This window comes from Panulirus ornatus, chromosome 3 (assembly GCF_036320965.1).
Source record: "Panulirus ornatus isolate Po-2019 chromosome 3, ASM3632096v1, whole genome shotgun sequence".
Lineage (NCBI taxonomy): Eukaryota > Metazoa > Arthropoda > Malacostraca > Decapoda > Palinuridae > Panulirus > Panulirus ornatus.
Window position 1 is genome coordinate 12397122 of NC_092226.1, and position 24023 is coordinate 12421144.

The 24023-nt window shown below is 37.0% G+C and overlaps 1 protein-coding gene across 1 annotated transcript in view; it reads right to left on the reverse strand.

Moving 5' to 3' along the window:
* Positions 1–1897: 1897 nt before the first annotated feature.
* alphaSnap (Alpha-soluble NSF attachment protein) overlaps positions 1898–24023 on the reverse strand; it is a 37239-nt gene continuing 15113 nt past the window's right edge. The window contains exons 2-6 of the mRNA XM_071683759.1: positions 20230–20426; positions 12851–12957; positions 10312–10470; positions 6636–6809; positions 1898–4424 (exon numbers count right to left, since the gene is read on the reverse strand). Of these exons, the coding sequence (XP_071539860.1) occupies positions 4278–4424; positions 6636–6809; positions 10312–10470; positions 12851–12957; positions 20230–20426 (784 nt within the window). The 3' untranslated portion in view covers positions 1898–4277. The remainder of the gene's footprint in view (positions 4425–6635; positions 6810–10311; positions 10471–12850; positions 12958–20229; positions 20427–24023) is intronic.

A 24023-nucleotide genomic window follows, 5' to 3' on the forward strand; every position in this document is an offset into this window, starting at 1 on the left:
TCTTACACCCTTTTTCCCCATCTTATTCATTCAACACAACCATTAGAATACTGAGCAATTGCATATGAAATTAAGACTAACTCTGATTCTTATAGTAGCTTATCGAGCCATGCCATGTTTCTCAAATGAATGAAGTTACATAACTTAAATGGTCACAAATGGAAGAAATGAAACATTTGTAGAATTGAGTGGCTGAATAGTATTTTCGAAATACAGGACTATTGAGACAGATAATCTTATGAAAAAAAAATCAACATGAAAAAATAGCATGGAAGGTTTTTTCATTTATATTTGTCAACAAGGGTTGACTTTAAATTTGCAAAGACCAATGAAGGAGGAAGCTAGTTTAACTCACAGGCATTAGTATACCAGTAATGAAGTATGCAGTGACCTTTCATAGAGATGACCATACACACTACAACTATGAAATAATCAAACTAAGAAATCCTCAGGTCTGTAATAAGAAAAGTGTATATATGATATTGTGACCAGTGAGAAAGCAAATGAGCAAAAAAAAATGTTTCAGAATATTTTTTCTATACCTGCTTACTTTTTCTTGCCTCAGCAAGGTAGAGCCAGGAAGAGATGAAATTAATATACCTATAGATAATATGTACTATGTGGCTTCATACAACTGTCAAAATGCTCTTGGTAAAAGACTGCTAGTCAATTAACAAGCCACACAGATCTCAAAGGCAGAATGAAAAATTACATCTTAAGCTACACTCACATAAGCCAACAGTGACAATGTACAAAACTACCACTCGTATCATGGTATACTGTTACCTAATGTTCCTTAAACTTGGTATGAGAATTCATGTTGTCAATACAAGCTGTAGCTATGTAATAAACTAATGCAAATAACAAGTGATAGTAACACAAGAGCACATATCTGTTCACTAATTAGTATTACTAATTCCATATGAATGTGGACAAAATGCCAAGAGTATCAATATCAAATCACCTCTAACATGTAACACGTTCTAGCTCAAAAAAATTCAGTGTGCTCTTCTTTTGTAAAAACTTTTAAAAGATTTCATGAAATGTTTCACTAAATGTCTCTCTAAAGCAGACATTTGAAACGTTACACTCTTTATTATAAAATCATAGTACCACGTCCATATTAAAAAACAAGACAACCAATGGTACCTAACAGACAATTTCATATGTTCCAAGCAAGGTGAAACAAATATAATCTCCCAACATTTCAGTCACTATGCCTCATATTCTCATGTTTCATACCCAACATCAACATAAATATCTGAAAAACTCTACCTGATAGTGTGACTATGGAGAAATGTTGAATTCTGCTTGCATTTCACGAAATGAAGGCCTTCAGTCTATAAGGAATGAGGGTAACCCTAGAAAATAAGTAGCCCAAGTACAAACATTGGCACAGATATTAGAAAAAGAACAGGGAAAAAAAACAGCAACAGCTCTGTCTACAATAATACACAAAAGTGTTAATACTGTGGAGAGAACATCTTGAGGAAAAAGGCCATAAACAAGAAAGCTAGTCTGACACTCTAACAATTCTCTCCCACATAAAAAATTCTACGGCCATCTGATGCCAACAAGCCAGTGCCTTCTAAAACAAATATATATATAAACAACCGAGCAATAAAGCCCTTTAAGTGCAAAATTCTACTCGTAGGTACAGGAAAATTAAGGACTATAGAGGCATTTTGAAAACGTAAATGTTCTCACTTACACAACTGCTTCCAAAATCAGTCATTCTTATTTCTAAATAACACATTCAATAAATGAAAAAGTGCAATTTATTCTACGTGTGATGGCAAATATGAGATAGTAAAATTAGCTTTTTAGACTATTACCTATGTTTGGAGGCTATTTAAGTTCAAAAACATTTCACTATCAAAAGGATTTACAAAGTAAATTTATTGTGCAGATGATTTAATAAAAAGTCTCATAAGTAACAGGCATGCAGTTAACATTAAAATATCCAACAAAACAAGTCATCATTATTCAAACTACATAAAATGGGTTACAGCTTTAAGACTGCAGGTGCTCCTCTAATTCGACATTTTCAGAGGTACTCTTTACTAATATCTGCCTCGAATACTGCAGAACCACCAAAATAAACTATGTAACTAAAGCCAAGATTGTGATTGAGGTCTCAGTCACAACTTATAAGCAACTGAAAAAAGGGCAGAAGACAAGACCAATTAATCTATATGTAACAAAATTTGTTAACAAACCTTATGGCAAATGTATAATTCCTCACAATATTTTTATTTCAATAAATAAAGATCCAATTAAAATACACTCTGTTATGTAAAACAATTCATGTAGGTACACAAAACATCATGTTAAAAAGAAAGTATATTAGAGCAAATCAAAAGGATAATTATTTCACTGTGAAGTATATGTGTCTCTTATGCTTGCATTAACAGTTTCCATTTGTGAAACCAAGTAATAAACAGTTGAAATTTATGAATACTAGTAATTTTTATGAAAGTAACAAATCTACAAAAATATACTTAAAATTTCAAATTTGTATTCAATTTCAACTAGTTAAACTAGCTGAGAGAGATCCCAAAGAAGCAATTTACCATACTTATGGTGAAACCAATCAAAGATTCTCGAGCTGGGGATACATATAGCAACAATCACCAGGATTGTAATCATAAAATTAGCTATAAGTATTCATCATAAAATTAGCTATAAGTATTCCAGTATTAGGAAACTCCCAGGTCAAGAGTTCCTAGCCCAGCTATTATTCTCATCAGGCCTTCCATTAGTTTCAAAATTCACAGGCTCATTGGTGTCCAATAAATGACAAATGATTCATAATTAACTAAAACCTTAAATGGAATAAAAATCTTTCCTCTAAAGATAGGAATGTCAGGCCTCTCTGAATACGACAATTTCTACTGCATACATCAATAGCTTGCACTAGAAACTATGAAAAACATATAACAGCTATGTCTACTTTAATACACAGAAATTAGGACCAATTCTTGCTCAAGCAAATAATAAATCATGAAAATTTTTTCCATACTTAAAAAATAATCAAGTTCTTTTCTAACATAGATAATAATCACTTAAAAATGTAAACTGTAGGTCATCTTCAAGTAACAAGCATCTTGGTCCTGGAAATTACAGTATTTGGCGGTGAAAAATTCCCATATGAATTTTTCAGGTACCCTACAAAATTTTGCACCATTCCCTCTTTGGTTTATACACAAAAACTTGCATTTTGAAGCATCATGTGATCCTTTGTTACTAGTGATATTATGGAACATGTACTGCATTGCAAAAAATATACAATACTGCAGTGTACAAGGCTATCTGTAAAATACTCATAATCAAGTTTTCATAGTTTACTATACTAATGCAACTAACAATACACAATATTTTCACACCAGAGAATTTTACCAGTAATAAAAACAAAAGATCTGTTCAATGTGGTAGAAAATAGTACTCCATCTTTAACTTAGGATGATGATAACTTCACGTAATTCATGACAGCACATATCAGTTTCCCTCCATAAGTCAATTGCCCAAATAACATACGAAATGAAAACTTTCGCAGTTTTTATCAGCAACTCCTACATTAATTTCTTCTAACAACTTTTTTAAGCTAAAGATTAGAGGCTCCTGTTACTTTCTTACAAAGAAAGTTTCAAGATTTTGGCATACTAACCAAGCGCATAAATGATGGGAAAGTTCTGGGTACACACAACTCAACTAGGATGAGGTTTCTATCTTCTGTGGCACACTTCTACAGTATACAATTCACTCTCTTAAGGGCCAAAAGTATTCTTTATTCTATCTTTCATATTCTTTACCCATACGTGTCAGATCATTATGGCAACAACCTAACCCAATTATATGTACAGTCACTTGAAGATTTTGTTGGTTTTATCTTAATCTTGAATAAAGGTAAAATGTGAACACTTACAATAAAATCTAAATCATGAGAGATCAAGATATAGATTCTTATACTTATTACACTTTACCAGGAATTCTCTCAACTTATATAGTTATTCTACTGTCATTCTCTACTTCTAAATCAATGATTACACAACTGCACAGAAATTTACACATCCATCCTGATTCCCAAATGCTAATTCCGAGTTGCACTTTATATGATGCCATAGCATCCTAACTTTCCAATGATCCAAGTCATATCTTTTCCCATATCTATGTCATCAGTGCCACAGTACCATCACCCTAGTTATTGCTTTCCATAACAGTACCCACTGCTGGTGCCTCTTCAATTCTTTTTTAATATAATTTCTTTTCTGAAGCACCTAACAAATGTCCTCAGCATTAATTGATTTCTTGATCCTGAGTAGCATTGTAGTGTACCACTGATCAAGCCGTGAGATTGAGTCATAATCCTTGACTGTATCTGTAAATGCATCCACATTTTGCTCCTCAAGATGGTTCATAAGTGCCTGGAATAATAAAGGTGAATCATTATAAAAAACTATTGTATCAGTGCTTTATTGATAAAATAGTTGAAAATTACTGGATATGTACATCTGACGAAGAAAAGCCAAAGTAAGGACAAATAAAGTAAAAATAATTACAGGGTAAGACTTCAAATCTGTCTATCTATATCGCTGATGCCCGTTCCCACCCAGGAACTCCCATCAAGGGAGTGGTAACAGCACATGCTTCCCTCATACACATTCCATGCATTCTTCCACCATTTCTCTCCCTCTTGTACTCTTCCACTATATCTCCCCATGTCACAGGTGGTCTCCTCACACCAACCCCTTTAATCATACTATCACACACTCCCATTGTAAACTTCCCCATCTTGCATTCTTTCGATGTGCCTAAACCACCTCAAAGTATTACTTTTCATCCATTCTACCACTACACAATTCATGCCCTTTGTATTCCTTGTCATATAAGATCTCTCATACACCCCTTCATTACTCTCTCACACACCCTTCCAAACTCGGTCATCATCTTCAGGAATTTCTATTCAATCTGTCACCAGATGCATGTCATCTGTGAACAGCAAATGACTCATCTCTCAGGCAAACCCCACCTCTAGCAAAGTATAGACCAGCTCCTCTCTCCAAGACCCTCCCATTCACCTCCCTCACCACCCAGTCCATGAACAGATTAAACAGCCAAGGTGACATCACACCTTTGATGCAGACCTACCTTCTCGTGGAACTATTCAGCCTCCTGCCGCCTTCTCATACTCTCCCAATATAAACTCCCTGTTACATCAAGCAACTTTCCTCCAACAAAACACATCCTTGTCAACATTATCCTGCACTTTCTCTAGGTTCATTAATGCCACACTTAAATCCCTAACTTCCTCCAAGTATTTCTAACAAATTTTTCAAAACATGTTCTACACATCCTTTTCCACTCCTGAAACCTAAGAATGATTCCTTATAGTTTGAGGATTTACTTTCTGAAGCTTTTACCACAGTTACTGTATTCTTTTTACCACTATACAAGCAACTACCCATGCTTTACAATTGGAAAGACAAGTGTCCTAAGAAAAAAAAAATTACATAATTCTGAGATTATTGTAATTCCCCTGCAGCTTCTAGCCCCAATGATAATGAGTACAGCTTATTATAATTACCACTAAAAGAACTGCTTATTGGTCTAACGAACAGCTAAAACTGTAACTTCATCATAAAGATTTCAGAAAGACTTAGAAAGATTATCTTCACTTTACAAAACATCACCTTCCACTCAACATTTCAGTCTACTCATTCAATCCTACATTAAGATGTTGATGAACAATGACAACTTTTTTGTCAATAATCTTGAGCCTAATAACACAGCTTTCTAAAAAAAAAATTAGCAACCACCTCTCATACAAATTTGGTGAGCATTACATTATTTCTTGAAATTCTACATGAATATATGAGCACTTAATATGCTCTAGAAATCATGTACAGGTACTGTCTGGCTTAATCAAATGCATCTGGCACTGAAAAAATGAGGCAACCTACAAGTACCTGAAGAAGGTTCCAGCACAGCCTAGAAATATTTCTTCGAAGGTGACTCCATCTAAAGTAACAGATTCCTAATGAGAGGAACCTACAGCCAGTTGATATGGCCACTTTAGGTCTGTTTTTGCTTTTGTATTGGCACATCTTGTTTTCTCATAACCACACTCATTTTCTATCCATTACAAACAGGTCATCTTAGCCAGTCTTGATTTCAAAAAACTTCTTCCTTAGGTAGTGTGAACATCAGTTAAATTTCATAATGTTCCAAACTTGCAGTGAATAAATCATATAAATATTCAAGGGGTCAAGATGACAAGGTTTTCACGGTGGCAGTGTCAAAATTATGGGAATCGGCTCTACAAATTTTTTTTTTTTTTTGTTCTTATCCTTACTGTTACAAAATTGTACTTCCAAACAATCACATACTTTTCTCTATGACAGATGAGAGACTTGGGAAAAAAAATTCTCTCATTATGGTTCTCATATAGGCTAAATATTATATATATACCAAAGCCTAAAGCAGATCTCTTAAGGAGGTGGACAGCTGATATGGCTGACTGTCGAAACCAGGATTCGAACCCATATGGGCATAGTGCATGAGTTCACATTCATCAGAGCTAACCAGTGAACTATATGCTGGCATCAATTTAAACATTATGGTAAATCTGATCCTACCTTAAGCAGTTTACACTCTCGTGAATCTTGGAATGCTGGGTACATCTCCTCGTACTTCTCCACTGCAATCTTAGCATTGGTCAAGTCAACACACAAGTGACATAGGGCAGCACGGAACATGTATTCCTTAGCACTGTATTTGAGCAAAGAACTTTCAAGGGAGCTTGTTGCAACCTAAAATAAAAACAAAATTTTAAAGTATTTAAAGCACATATGCACATATATTAGCTTTCAATCATGCATTTGCTGGTTTTTCTTAAGCCTATATATACCTATACATAGATGTACATATCAAAGATTCTTAAACCATATCTCGATTGAGGATCACTGTAAGCAACATGCAATATTTCCTGGAACCCTGAACTTCTCCAAACATCCTTTCCCCTTTTTCTTCAGCAAAATTTTATAGTTTCACAATCAATTTCATAGCAACCATTAACCAAGCTCGGATTAAACGAGCTGCATTTAAAAATGATATACTACTGGGCCTCCCTAACTTTTTTATCACTGCAGAATTTCACAGAACCCTTCCTTTCTGGGAAACATTGGCTGAGAAACACTAATACATATTCAAATATACATATCTTCTTTCTTTCAAGCACATTCATTATTTCCTGCATGAGTGAGGTAGTATCAGAAAAGATGAATGAGTCTTATTGAAAAAAATCCTTCACTTGGCTCCTTCCTCTGTTCCTTCTTTTGGAAACAAGTTGAATATCTCTTATCGGAAATGCTTGGAACCAGAAGAGTTTTGGATTTTAGCTTTTTTCATATTTCAGAATATTTGCATATACATAATGAGATATATGAAAAACAGGATGGTATGGATACAAACGTGTTAGAACCGAGACATACCTCAACATTTCAGCCGTTTAATGGTCTTCCTCGGGAGATACTGATCCCAGCATTCAGCAGGACTGTGTGTCCCCAGCAAGTGATGGTCTCTTAGTCAGATGCTTTGGCATGTCGTTCTTTGATTGAATCGCTTGTCCTTCTGCCTCCACCCATCCACAGCGACATCTGTTGCCTGACATGACAAGCAGATGAATCCAGACCTTGTGTTAACGTTGTTCTTAATCCCTTCCTCTAGGTAAACTCTCACACTATAACTAAAACGGTTTGTCACTTGCCTGCAGTTGCCTTAACATCAACCGTCTAGTGATGATGTGAGAGCTTACCTAGAGGAAGGGATTAAGAACAAAGTTAGCACAAGGTTTGTGGTCATCTGCTGGTCACTTCAGGCAGCGAAGATCTCTGTGAATGGGTGCAAGCAGCAGAACAAACAATCTAATCAGAGAGCGACACACCTTGGCGTCCTACTGGGTGATCATCACTTGCTGGGGAATATGGTCCCACTGAATGCTGGAATCAGTATCTCCAGGGGAAGACCATTGAACAGTTGAAACATCGAGGTATGTCTCACTCTAACCCGTTTGTTTCCATACCATCCTGTTTTTCACATTTGTCACAATGGGTAAAAGATAATGAGATATCTTGGGGATGGGACCCAAGTCTAAACACAAAGTCCATTTATGTTTCATGTACAACTTATACACATAGCCTGAAGGTAATGTATACAACATTTTTAATAATTTTGTGCATGAGACAAAGTTTGTGTAACATAGAACCATCAGAAAGCTAAGGTGTCACAATGTCAGCCACCCATGGAGACAATCTGTGGTTGTTTGTCATCACCTTCATTCCTGACTCTGAATTTATTATATGCTACTGATAAGCAATCATTTTCTTGCACTTATTCACACATAGTAGATAATAAGGAAAAAACACAGTGATTAAGGCACATAGGTCTGATGGTGACGATAGTTTATAATAAACTGGCTGAAACAGAGCATCAGAGCCCAACACAGGCAAGTGAGGTCAGGTCTGGAAATTCCACTTGCCATGTCGCTGCTCAAAAAGTTTGGATTTTGGAGCATTTCGGATTTTGGGTTTTCAGATCAGGGATGCTCAACCTGCACAAAGAAATAAGGATTTCCAGCTCCCCACTCCCGCCCCTCTCAGTCATCTTCTATGACACACAAGAGATATGTAGACATTATTCTTTCTCCCCAATGCAAAAGAGGTCAAGAGGAAGGTGCAAGAGCTGAAAAGAGAAAATGAGAACTGAAGTGAGTATTAACAAACTTTAGGAATAGGAAAATACTTTGGAAGGAGGTCCACAGTGTAAGAAATGAAAGAGAACAAATGTGAATATTGGTGAAGAAGACAAATAAGATAGTGGTAACAGGAAGTGATGAGATGAAGAGGAGATGAAATTAGTATTCTGAAAGATCGTTGAATGTGTCAGATGACAGAGTGGCAGATGTGGGTGTTTGGGATGGAAAGGTATGCGTAGTGAAAAAGTCATGGCAAGTGGTATGGTGAAGAGAAAAGTGGTGGTGAGAGCCTTGCATAAGATGAAATGTAGCAAGACGCCCAGAGTGGATAGTATTGCAGTTGAATTTCTCACGAAAGGAGGTGACTGTGTAGTTAACGAGTTAGTTTGGATTTCCAGTGTGTGTATGGGTCATGGTGAGGTGCCTGAAAATTGGTAGAATGCATGTATAATGCTACTGTATAAAGACAAGGAGGACAAAGGTAAGTATTCAAATTACAGAGGTATAGGTTTGTCGTTTGTACCAGGTAAGCTGTATGAAAGACTGAATGGTGATAGAGAGCACAGTGGTAGGCACAGATCATCAGATTGGAAAAGAAAAATGTGGTTTCAAGTGTGTGCAGGATGCATGGATCAGGTGTTTTCTTTGAATAATGTGTGTGAGAACTAAGGAGAGAAACTGAGGGATCTGCATATAGCATCTATGGATCTGAAGACAGCATGTGATATATGGTTGATAGAGATGCTCTATGGAAGATGCTGCAGATATATGGTGTAGTGAGAAAGCTATTAGAAGCAGTGGGGTTTTAACAAGAAAGTATGGCATGTGTGCTAGTTGGAAGAGAGGAGGGTGTGTGGTACAAGGTGAAGGTGAGTCTGTTGCAAGGGTTTATTATGACACCATGGCTGTTTAATGTTTACTGATGGGTGGTGTGGGAACTGAATGCAGTGTATGGAGAGAGAAGCAGGTATTCAGTCTACTGGGGGTAAGCAGGCCTTGAATTACACATAACAGCTAGAAAGTGAATGTGTGCAAATGACACCACTGTTCATTTGTTCCTGATGCTACCTCACCTTGGTGGGAGAACCAAAGAGGTTAAAAAAAAAATCTTCCTATTGTGGTTAGTTAATATTTCTGCTGATATTTACACTTCTATCTGTATATGATATTCGGTAGAGCAAAAATCAAGCAAACTAGAGCTTCCTGTTTTTGCGGCTCATATATCCACAATAAATAAATAAATCAGTAAGTTAGATAAATGAGGAAATCTCTACCTGATGAGGTAATTCACTAGTATCATGTGAAGTGCAAAAAAATTACAAATAAAAACAAAATATAACATAATATCCTCAGGCTGTTTGCATTTTCTATAAAAAAAAAAAAAAGAAACACTGCAATGTTATGTGGCCAAAGAAACTGAATTTTCACAGAAAGGAAACTAATGTGGGAAAATTATATTCCAGTTGTACGCTTATGTTTCTCCAACAGTGTTTTTGTGGGTGATCTTTTGCTTGAATAACTGAGGTGCTATTCAACATCAATGATGAAAAATACCATACCTGTTCATAAATCTGGATAGCCTTTTCATAATTTTCCATCTGTGCTGCAAACATGGCTACCTTAAGAATACACTTATTTGCTGATGAATTGTTTTCTTCACCACGAAAGTAATCAGAAGCCTGTTCAAAATGCTGGATGGCTTTTTCCATATCTGAGACCTGCATAAAACAACATTTATCACGATGGATCATGAAATCATAAAAGTCATTGGTCTGCATATCCATCTAACCATAAACATATGAACCATTTATATACACAGGTAAAAGTATATTCAAAAGTTATTATAGTAAGCTTTAGTCCACTATAACTAATCATTACCAATATTCAAACATAAAAGCTACAAGCACAAATATGAATTAAGTGGCAGATTGTGGTTATAATGGAGATAAACCTAGCCACAGACAATTTCACACAAGAAAACTTTTGTCATTGGTAAAAATGAACCACTCTATTCATGTAAGCTAATAAAATCTCCCCACCAAGACCAAATGAGATTAACTTACAACACTTCACATAATATATACAATATATACAAATATACCAATCAGTCACATACAAGACTTTTGCTTAGTGGTAATCTAAGCAATTACATATATTTCAACCACCCCTGGCTTCACAATGAATCCCCTTATATTTGGAAATTTCCCAACATAAAGATGATCTGAAAACCCTCCAAACCACCTAACTGACCACCTAACTTCTTCTCCTCCTATCATCATATATCCCTTCTATCCACAAAAGAATTAAATAAAACATCCTGCTCTCACTAACATAACATGGTTTCAGATCCAACCTTTTCACCACCAAACTACAAAATTACTTCATATAACATATCTTGGATGACTTCATCGAACCACAACACCCCCTGAACAGTAGTAGTGATAGCAGACATCAACAGAACATTTGATACTGTACCCCAGCACATTCTCACACAAAAGATATTGACACCAGCCCATAACAACAACAGAGTGCAGGTGACCAATTTCAGAGCCAACTGCCATGGCTTCACCTCTAAAACACAAATGATACGTTGGAGCTCATCGTGGTGCACTTCTTTCTCCATCCCACTTCAGTCTTTCCTGCACAACCTCCCATTATCTCTAGCAAACCACAACATAAAGGTCCTTTCAACACAGACAACTTCGAAAACACAAGACAACACCCAGACACCACAATAGTAACAACAAACATGCAGCATTACAGTACTCAATTAGAATAACACCTCATCCAAAACAAAATATCTGCATCACCACAAAAATCTTCAATCCCTCTTTTCACCTATGACAGCCACGAATCCAGCTTACACCCTCTAGTCACTCTGAATGGACAATCACTCCCACTGAACAAGAGAGCAACCATGCAAGGCATCACACATGGGAAAGTGGGACTTGAAGGTCTGGGGAGTTTGTATTTTAATGGATATATATTTGGTGGGGTGGAGTTTAAGACTAAGTTGAGAAAGTAGCTGTTCAGGGCTTGTTTGGTTACTTCAAAGTATATGCATTTTGTCAATGTTATAATCACTGAGGGTAGTGGCATCTGATGACTTAAAGATAAGTAAGTAGTACACAAAAGCTGTAAAGAGGGCAAACATCTTGGATTCATAGGTAATACTTCTGAATTTCAGCCAAGGATATCATCCTCACCCTTTACAATTCATTGGTGCATCCCCATCATGATTACTGTGTTCAGTTTTGATTACCTTACTTGAAAAAATATGAACAAACTGGAGAGAGTACAGCACTGAGCTATAATGATTCATGGACTGAGAAACAAATCCTGCTGAGCCATCTAAATGACTTAAACTATTCAGCATACAAACAAGAGTGTTAAGAGGTAATCTAATCTAAGTACTCAAAATTATCAAAAGCTTCAACAATCCAGATCTATAAAGCAATCTAAGGCTTCATCCATATGACTGTATTTGTGATAATGGATACAAATTTATGGGCAAACATTTTACCTTGAATGAGGCCAAGAACTCAGGACTCTTGCTTCAACATGACTGTTCATATATAGAATGATCTACCAAAAAAAAAAGAGGCTGATACATTTTAAGAATAAACTTGATAAATATTTTGCTTTAAGTCCCAGACTGCTTTCATTTGCATCTTAGTTAAGTGCAAAGTTTGCAAGTTTTTTCTTTATCAAAAAATCTGTATGCCTCTCTGTTCTTACAATTAATCTGTGAGTTTTTGACATTTATTATCATAAACAGAATAAAAAGGACCCAACAGTTTGTTGCTGTTTGAATTCCCATATATTAACAAACCATGCTGCCTACAAACAGTGTAAATGAGCACCTGGGCATAAATATGATTGTGAAAACAAGTAAGTTCCTTACTCATCTTCTCTCCACCAACACTTCTAACCAACTTTCCCCCTTCCATCTTTAATAATCCATACCCTTTTAATACATTATTTCTTGAGCCCTACCCTCATCTCTCATCACATCCTTTCTCCCACCTCATAATCTTTCAAGGTATACAATCTATTTAACATTTCTACACTTCTTCAGAAATACCATTCAAATCTTACCTCAGTTTCATAGATCTCTGCAATGGACTGATGGTGTTTAGCAGCCATTGTAAACTTTCCCATGTCTGTGTAAATTTCAATAGCTTTCATCAAACTATTGACAGATTCTGAAAAGACAAAAAGAGCGTACATCATTGGTCAAAATCTCCAATGATCAAGTCAATGAATATTCAATTACTGTAAATGTGTTCTCATAAAGAAAGTATGAAAAGATGGTAAGTATCTGGAAGAAAAACTTGGAAAACTGTAACGAGCACATGATAGATCATTATATCAATACCCAAATAATAATAAAACAATGAACATGACAAAGATATAAGAGATCAAAATTACTCCGATATTCTAAACACAAGGGTGAAACCTAAAAGCATCATTGAAAATGAAGGCATAAAGAAATCTGCAACATTTTTGAAGACTTTTAAAACAGATAAAAGACAAAAGATCAGGAAGACACACCCTTAGAGGATCATACCTCTCTCAGCTTTTAACAAATGCTACTAAATGTTTTGATATCATTTGAAACTGATGTCAAGCACATATATATAAGTGCACCCATGAAATTGGTTTTTATTTTAGAAAGTATTGCTCTATATTTAGCCACGAGTGGGCTGAGTCTATCACTGCCATTACTGAATACTGGGATTAAATGTTTCATGGAAATAAAAAAAAGTGAGTGTACAGGGACCTCTTGGTTTACATGTTTTTAATTTATGCCATTTCTAGAATAATACGCATTGTTCATTTACAGATTCTTTTAATAGTTGGCTTAGGAATAGCATGATCATCAATGGGCTGGCAGCATGGTAATGTGGTGTTGCTAGCACTGTGCGAGAAGCACATGTATATGTGGCTTGGGTATGCAGCTTCCCACCTAGAAGTCTTCAGAGCATGGATATAGTCTACAGTCACACACTGCTACAGTACTCTGTGCCACAGTATGCTGTATATCATGTTTTGTCCCTTGCATCATTTCATCAAAGCATCTTTCAAGTTCTCCTGGTAACAGTGGTGCTAAGAATGAAAGGCTATCATCACTGAGGTTAACACAGATGTGCCCAAATGCCACGAGAGAGAGAAATAAAGAGCTGATATCAGGCAAGCCCTTGGAATTAGTGAATCTCCTTTACAGACTATTTGTGATAGTGCAGAGAAGATCAAGGGAGTGCCATGTGATAGTGCACAGAAGATCAAGGTGAGTGCCAAAAGTGCAACTAAGACCTCATATTCCCAAAGTTCTATTACAGGGAGAATGGGAAGAATGTTGAGCACATGGGCTGAACACCAAACTCATGAAAACATTCCTGTCAGCACACTTTGAAATAAGCAAAGACCTGGGGTATACATAATTAGTTGGCAGTGGAAGAAAGAGCAGCAAAGACATATCATGCAAGTACGGGTTGGTTCACAAATTTTAGGATAAGCTCCAGTTACATCAAAACAACCAGTGATGCTTCTTAAACTTATGTCGCTGATGCTAAAAATTTTTCTGAGGAACTCTCAAGACCATAATTAAGGAAGGTGGTTATTCTCCTAACAAGATTTCTAACACAGATGAGACAGGATTATTTTGGAACAGGAAGCCTTTAAGAACACATTCCCAGTGAAGAGAATACTGTGCTAGGATTCAAAGCTGCCAAGGACTGTCTCACCCTGCTTGTGGGGGCAATGAAGACAGTGACTGCAAGCTAAAATCATCAATGGTATACTATTTGGAAAATCCCAGGGCTCTTAGGGATACATGAAGCAAGTGTTGCCTGCATATCTTTATTCTAATCCAATGCGGTGGATAACAAAGTTTTGTGACATCATTTTGCTGCAAAGCTCCATGTAGAGCCAAAGGAGTACTGTGCTAAGAAAAAAATAAGTTTCAACATTCTCCTTCTAACTGATAATGCCCTTGGCCATCCAACTTCAATATAGGACCTTAATGAGAACATTACAGTATTTTTTCTTCCACCCTACACTACATCTCTAATCCAGCCTTTGGACTAAGGGATGATATCTACTTAGAAAGCCTATTATCTAAGAACATTTGCAAAACTCATGAATGCTACAGAGAATGACCAGAGGACTGTGAAGATATTCTGGAAGTTCTTCAGTCAGGGATACCATCATGATCATTAGTGATGCCCTGAAGGAAATCACCAGTATCTGTATGAAAAGAATGAGACAGAAGCTTTGCCCTCTGTTTGTTTAATTATTCCACAATTCTGATGTCAACACCAACATATGAAGAGCATGTGTACACACTGTGGAAATGGCAAAAAAATGTTGGCTATGATGAGGATGAGGGTGATGAGGAGGAGTAGCTAGAATCACATAAGGAAGAGCCCTTGAATGATGTTCTTCAGTTGGAAAAGGAACATAAGATAACAAATGAAGAAGAGGTCAAGCAGGTGTGTTCTCTCACTGGCGAGAGGTCAGCTGAAGCAGTTCACTACAGTGACCTTGCTCTCACAACATTTGATGAGGATGACCTAAACACACAATACAGTTCAAAGGTGGCCCAAAATGTCCTAGCTAATATCAGGTGTTATGAAGAAATCAACAAGAGATGACAATAAAGGCTAAATAGACAATGCTAGATTACTTAAAAAAAAAAAAAAAAAAAGACATGCATAAGAAGGACCAGTCAAACATCTAGTGACATAACAGCTGAACCCACTCAACCATCACCACCTATTTCACCAACTGTGTCATCTGAACTAGATGACTCCCTTCCTCTGTAACTCCTCCACTCTCTTTCCTCCCCTCCATCAGTTCCAATAAACAATTCAGAAACAGTAGTAAAAGTGAGTGTTGGAATAAAGTTTTTATTTTCTGCTTTTATTTACTAGAATTCAATGTAGAGTATGTGTATCACATTATTCTATATAAGATAAGATAAGATAAGATAAGATACTTTATTCGTCAAATTGTTATACAAAATGTAATACAAAATGAAATTCGTTTTGGCTTTAGAGCTCCTTAGTAGTTGTAAAAAAAAAAAAAAAAAACATTAAAATATTAACAAGAAATATTGCATAGGTTATTTCATATAAAATGTTACTTTGCTATTGTGTACATGCGATATCAGCTTGTCACCATCCCTATCATGAACCACATCACCTACAGTTATCATGAAACTTAAAGCTAGAAGTTATAGTGATGACAGATGATTGAAAAGCAGAATGCTTTTTGGTACAAACGACTTTTTGTATCTGTCAGTGCGCAGCTTGGGCAGAGCTAGCCTTCTACCAGATTTAAGATACGTGTAACAATTATGTAACGGATGCGTTATATCTTTCATCATTCTGTCTACTTGTTTCATTGTACCTTTTTGATACAGCTTATTCAGTGATGTGGTCTCTGCACCTAGTTTTCTTGCTTTCTTAACAATCCTTCCCAACTTCTTTTTATCTTTGCACGTAAGTTTTCCATACCAGGCAGTGATTGAAAAATTTATAACTGATTCTAAAATTGTTTTGTAGTACATATCTACCATAGTTTTTCAATGGTAAAATATTCTACACTGTCTTATCAATAACGAAAACCCTAATCTTCACAATTTACATTGTCTGATTTCCACGTTTTTGACTAACCAAAACATCTCTATGAAGGTAATTATCGCATGCATCAAGAGGGGTCTGTATTCATATTTCTTTTACCTACTTGTACTATAAGGGGAAGGAGATTTAAATTTGCGGGGCCCCCAACTCTTTAACATTCTCCGCTATCGCACAATTCATTCCCTTTGTAATCCCTGCCATACCAAATCTCATACACCTCCTCATTACCTCTAGTCATATCACATGCTCCTTTCAAATAACTTGTCTCCACAGCCTGGAATCTTAACATCTGTGACTCATTCCAGGTACATGTTTTAGCTGCATAGGTCAGGGTTGGGAGGACTATGATGTTCCTAAATCTTTTCTTCACTTCCATACTTACACCCCCACCCTTTATTCTATTGAGGAACACAATGACTCTTCTCCTCTATACTGATCTCTTCCTTATCTCTCCTTCCATGTCACCAATTTTACTCAAGATAGCTTCAAAACACCTAAATTCTGCCATCTCTTTCAGTCTTTCTCCCCTCATACCTATAACACAGTGTAGTACACTTTCTTCTCTCACTCTACAGGGCTTTGCAAAATCCATACTTTCACTTTTTTTTTCCTTTCAAACACCATTACCTTACCTTCACTTGTATATAAAATCAAAACCCCACACCTGCACACATCATAAAACACATACAACTCTCTGCAACTCCTCTTCGCTTTTGGCAAACAGCACAGTATCATCTGCAAGCAGGCTTGTCACCTGCCACTTTACATCACCACCACACTGTATCTCTACACCTCCTTTACCTAGTTTTGCTCTCTTAATTCTGATACCATCTTTGTTGCCCTCCTCTGAAACTTTATTAGCTCTTTGTGCTTCTTTAGGAGAGGTGACCAAAACTGAAAAGCAATTCTCATCTTGGTTTTATGGTGAATATAAACAGCTTCCTAAACATTTCCTTATCCATATACTTGAAATCTATTCTGCTGTTTGCCAAAAGACACTTTGTCTCCTTTCCTATTCTCCTAATAAAGGAATTAAGCAACAGGTTAGGGATGATGTTTGACTCCTAATTCCTTCTCACACATAGAATCCTGAAGCTAATTTCTGGCTAGGCAATAATCATACTGAGGCCTTCTCTTACTTTGTCCCATCCTCATCATTTAACATGTGTCACACCAACTTTGCAGTCTGTTTACATACCCTTGCAAGATACTGCAATCCTCCTCATTTTTCACTTCCCTCAAAACTCTCATATCTGCAAATATATTCAGGAAGGAGTTCATAATTTCAGTTAGGTCATTCACAAAGATCAAGAAAAGTGATGGTCCCAAAACAGAATCTTGAGCACTCCACTGTTGACCTCCACTCATCTGGAGAAGGCTCCCCTGACATATGTCCCTTGTTCCCTTTTACTAAGATAATCTTCTACCCATTAGTGAGGTCTAACCCCTTTTTCCTACCTGGTATTCCAGCTTCTAAATCAACCTACCATGCAGTAATGTGTGTATCTGTGAGTGTATGTGTGATTACTACTTGTAACTACAACTTGTCTGTTAAGGGATAAAAGTTTTACATTAACACTGCCCCATCTCTTACCTTCTACATATGGACTATCTCTATACTCCTATGTATGTATGCAATAAACACCCAAACCTAAGTATAATACCCATTTACCAACCAGCCCCAACTGTACATTTCATAAAACCTCTCAACACAGAGCCCTAGTTCCTGCTATTGAATTCTATTTCCCAATCTATGTTATCATAAAAATTACTGAGGCTTGAGTAGTTTCCATGATTATATCTCCTTTTTATTTCCTGTCTCACCTCTGTTCTTTTATGTCCTCTTTTACCTTACATTCAAACATGAGCATTACCTGATCACTCCTTTCAACTGGTGTACAGTATATAACATTTTCAAAATCCACATTAGTATGAGTGACCCTAGCCTATGCCTTTAAGGAGGATGAGCACCCCTCACTAAGCTCCTTCATTTGTTCTATCTTCTAGAAATTGAAATACAAAAAGGAGGGGGTTTCCAGCTCTGAGCTACTGCTCTTCTTAATCTCTTTCTACAACACACAAGGAATCAATACCCAATGTATCATATGTATTCTATTCTCTACATCCATACTAGTACATACCTATGAGGATAAGATAGGGCAATGATGGTGTATCATTTCCTCACATCTTGGTCTGTTCAATGACATGTTGTTACAAGAAACCTTCTGCATACAGACTGAAACTTGTGTCTTTATGAATTCCCATCACAATGAGAATCCAAATGACCCAAGTCCATCTCTTAATAAATGAAATCTCCCATTGCCCATACACTACCATCTCTGAGAAGTGAGTGTTCCTTCATTATTACTATTGTATGCTTGTTCTGGATTGCTTCAATGCTTTGGAGGACAATATAATATTAACATCACAAGGCATTTCTTCCTTGGAATTACTCTTCCCATTATGTACTGTCTGAACAGTAATCCTCCACTATTTCCTGAAATTCAAGGCTATCTTTTATATTCAGGGCTATCTTTTATAAAGAAGGCCAATCTCCATCCCTCTTCCCTTCCACCCATCTCCTTTTGCCTTCTTTTTCCCTCCTTACTATTGTGTACCTATATCGCCAAGACAGGTGAAACTTTATCTCTTTAGTAAGCTTTGTTCCCACAACTCCCACAATATCAGGAGCACTTTCACTCATACAATCCTTGAATTCTAGTTCTTTCCCACGAACAATTAATCCATCAACATTTGAATACATAACTTTCAATCTAACACTATCATCCCTGACTTCTCTGCAGTGCTGGCAGGGGTGCTCCATCCTCATGTCTCATTTGGCATCTGCCGTGTTTTGTCTTCTGCATGTGCTCACTGTTTTTCTCCCTCTCTTCCCACTTACCATTTGATGAATATCCCACTGAATTCCACCTTGCCTTATGTTCCTGTGATTTCCTAAGCACCTCCTGGTTATGATGACCTCAAGGCAAATGAACTGTAACTGGTCACCCCTTTAATGCTTGATTACAATCACCAATTCTTCTTTCCTTTATTACTGAACTTGCATATGGCAAACCAATAGCTTCCAGCAATCTTTTAATAAGTGTTTCCATCTTTTTACCCCTTTCTTTCTTTTCTAGTGTAAGATCTTCCAAAACTTCATGATCCCTCAAGTCTGTAATTACTACCTGTCATTATCATAAATCTTAAATCTATATATGCTGTCCACATTAATCATTTCCTCAGTCATTCAATCACATTCATCCATAACTAAAAAACCATAAAAGTATTTCAGTGCATCTTCTTCAACAAGTTTCTTGCTTACTTTCATGCTGTGTGTGTGTGTGTGTGTGTGTGTGTGTGTGTGTGTGTGTGTGAGTGTGTGTGTGTGTGTGTGTGTGTGTGTGTGTGTTTGTTTGTGTGTGTGTGTGTGTGTGTGTGAGTGTGTGTGTGTGTGTCAATTACAATTTGTGTGTGTACAGGGATTGAGTTTGAAACTTACGTTGCTCCCTCTCTTAACCTACTATACATGTACCATGTCTTTACTCCTATGTATATATGTGTGCACACACACACACACACACACACACACACACACACACACACACACACACCAGCCTAAGCCAGGTACCCATTTACTGCCATTCCCAGGACTTGAACTCACACAGAAAGAAAAATTACCTACCTGTGAGTGCCTTAAACAAAAGTTAGCCAAGAAAAGAGGGTAGCACATACAGCAGTACTCACCACATCTTTTGTGCCAAAGTGCATTATGGTATGAAGAAACCTAAAGGAAAACCATTTGATGAATGACAATCTGTCTATACAAACCATTGGGGTCAGTCTTCTTATAACAATTTCCAGCTTCTACAAAATTAGTGGCTGCATCCAGGCGTGATCCAGCTTTACCATGAAGAGAGGCCAGCTCAGTAAAGGCATGTCCTGCAGAACTCCACTTTTTGGCCATCTTAAACTTGTTAGCAGCTTGCTGATAGAGGTCCATGGCCTCATCCACCTTTGAGGATCCCCTACGGAAAGGTAATCAATACTGTAAGCAGCAACTTATTACATTAAATTGTTTAAAGGCATTTCTACTTAAAAAAATCAATGTACTGAAGAATATTTATTAAAATTTATCTCACTTTATCATCCTTAATTTTCCATTTTCATAAGAAGAAAACTCATAAATCTAACCATCAAAAGTAAGTGAATATGTTTTCCAAGTACACTCACAAAGTTTTCAGGCAATTACCACAAGGATGAAAAAGTATCTGGTATTCCACTAGATTCATTAATAATGTGACTGGTGACACATGTTATATCTTATAAAACACTTGCCAAAAGAATTGGATTTATGAACGTACTTCAGTTTGCTACAAGGTACTGTATTAACTGGAAAGAAAGAAAACTTGAAATCTGGTAACCCCAAACCAGAGTTAAATTCATAACCAAACAATGGAAAGATCTAATACCAAAGGTAACAATGATATTTTTATCATATATGTATAGTCCAAGCAAACAAGTATCTTTTTCATTAAAGCAGGAAAAAAAATGTAGTCCAATAAACCAGTACATTCTCTTTTTATTTGGTCATCTTTCTCACCTTATCAAAGAAGCATCAAAAACTAATCCTTTAAGGACTTTGCCTTATTCTTTTTACTCTACTCTGTTTTTCTGTTCCTACTTTTATAGATAAAGTAATAACACAAGAAGGGAGAATTACCAGCCCCCTAATCCAGCTATTCTTAGTCATCACTTACGACATGTAGGAGATACACCTATGGGTAGTATTCATTCTCCCCTAACACCAGGGATAGCAAAATGCTTACTTACTTCTTGCCATGAGAGTCCCTCCTGTCTTTATTCGGCTCCTACATTTAGGAAGCTGGCCACGTCCACCAGTCAGGATCATAAGCCATTAATAGTAGTAATGCTGTGTGTGCATCTATGTGCAGAGAGTGCAAGCTAAATGAGTAGTAAGTGTTCGATGTCTTTGTTGTGGTAACTGCATCATGGGCATAAAGGGTACACGATATACTGAAATGGTGCCTTTAGCATTTTAGGGATGGGTGATATTCAGAGCACTAACAGGAAAGTGTGACTCATGTCTTCAGTGGGGCTTTGCTTCTGATGAGCGGGGTGAAATTTTAGACTGAATTCAGAGAGCAGTTGTTCGGTACTTGATGTGTTATTTCAGTTGTTTGAATGTTTTATCAGTTTTATACCTGTTGGGGGTGGGAGGGTACATACTACAGTGTGAAGCTGGGGTAAGCTTTTTATTCTTATTTTGGAGCTGGTATTTTCATTTTTATTTGGAGGTTGGCGGTTAGTTATGGTTTGGTTTAGGTAGGAGGGGTCAAGTGCTGAGTTTGCTGGAGTGGAACTGCACTGGGTGGATCTTTATTTCATGGTGTAGGTCTTGATTATCTGTGACTGTTCTCAGTTCACTATTCTGTGAGGGTTGCAGTTTCATTACATTTGCTAAGGCAGATAAGGTGTAGTTTAGAGTGAAGATGCATTGTTTATTGAGGAGATTAACAGATTCATTTTCTTGTTCAAATCTCATGCCTATTAGTGTCCTGAGACCTTGTGTGTTGCTTTTGAGTTAATATCACTGGCATGGGGAGTGAAAGGCATGACTGCATCATGCAGTTAGGTCAAAATATACCAAACGAACATTATCAAAAAGGTTTGTGCTGTATTGAATGGCAATATACTGACATCCATTTCCATGTTAATAACAGGTTAGCAATCATGGGCTTAAAAGAAAAAATAAACCCAAAATGTTAAGTAAACAGTGGAAATAATGTACCAAATAACACGCAAACTATTATCAAAGCAATAAAAATCATATAAAACACATACAGAAAATGATAGGAGAGGTATCCCCCTAATTCTCACATCCACATTTCTTCAGGACAATGAGGTAGGCCAGGTAAGGGTTTGTCATAAATTCTTTCTGAATCTAAAGATAATCATTAGTTCATGCATCAAAAAATACTGAAGAGAACTGAATGGAAAAAAAATACCTGTAGAGTATAAATAAAATACAATTTACCTTATCACTCACAAAAAATTAATATTTTCAAATGAAATGTAATCAATCGCCTCACCTTGCCTCCCTGAACTGCAAACATTCTACTGTACCATCTTTAATTCCTTTATCTTTCTTAATGTTCAATTCATTTTTAGAGCATGAATTCATCATGAACCTACTAACAAGAAATAGGAAGAAAAATATATAAAGAATACAACTTACTGTTTAATTTACTAAGTGAAATGTACATTTTGACTCCCCTCCCTACACTGAAAGGATTCTATACTGCAAGCTGTTAACCACTGCTACCATATTCCAACAGTACCTTCTTAGCCTTTTCTTCATCATCTTCAGCAGAATATTCCTCATATGGGAAACCTTTTTATCACCTAAGGACATGATGGACTGACTGATTATTATTATCCTCTCATTCACTCGTTTTAATGGTAGCAGAAGCTAGTCCAAGCAACTGACTGAGAGAAATGAGGAGAGCTGTTCATTAGATATTAGAAGGGAGGGAAGGAGCCTAGTTTCTCTACTACTGACGGCTAAGTGAGGAGCCTTGCTCCTCAGGGACTGGTGGGGGAGGCAAAGACCCCTGTTCCTTAGATACTGGTGCAGAAAGTGAGGAGCCTTGTTCCTCAAATACTAGCAGGGAAAGTAAGGAGCACTGTTCCTCGAATACTGGTGAAGGAGGTGGGGAGCCTTGTTCTTTGAATACTGTTAAGGGAGGTGAGGAACCTTGTTCCTAAGGAACTGGTGGAGGAAGTGAGGAGCAGTGTTCCTCAGTTACTAACGAGAGAGGTGAAGAGTCTTGTGCCTCAGATACTGGGGGGTGAAATGTGAAGTACTGTTCCTCAAATACTTATGGGGAAGGTGAGGAGCCTTGTTCCTCAGATTCTGGTGTAGGAGGCATTTTACTAGATCGTCCTCTTGATTAACACTTCACATCTGCACAATGGAACAAAGATTCTCCCAATACAGTCCCACCTTCACATACTCAGCTTTCAATTCTATGCAGCAGCATTAAACCTCTCCCACCTTAACCACTCCATAACTTACCACCAACCCCATTGTAAAAATAAATAGCTAACTACTGTCTCACATTTCAGAAACCTTTATTAACAAATTCTCCCATCCCCAACAAATATAACACTGACAGAACACATACACTCTGAAACAACCTAACAAGCACTTAAAAACCGACCTCCCAACTTGGTCTTGAAATCCAACCTACCATACATACCACAGAAACCACACTCACCAGACCAATACAAATTACTTTCTTGCTCACATTCTGGACATCACCTATCATGAAAACACCACAAAACACTGTTTCAACATATCTCATGGTCCTTCAAGCCTGTGATGTAACTAATGTAAAGAAGACTCTAACTTAAAGCTCAATTGCTTTGCACTTTCTTCACATAGATGCACACATAACAGCACAACACTTTATGATCTGTGGTCCTGACTAGCTGACATGGCCAGCTTCTTGACTGATGAAGGAGCCTCATAAGGATAGAAAGGATTCCTGGGGCATGAAGGAACGGAAGGTATATGTAATGGGAGTAACCTCACCAGGTCA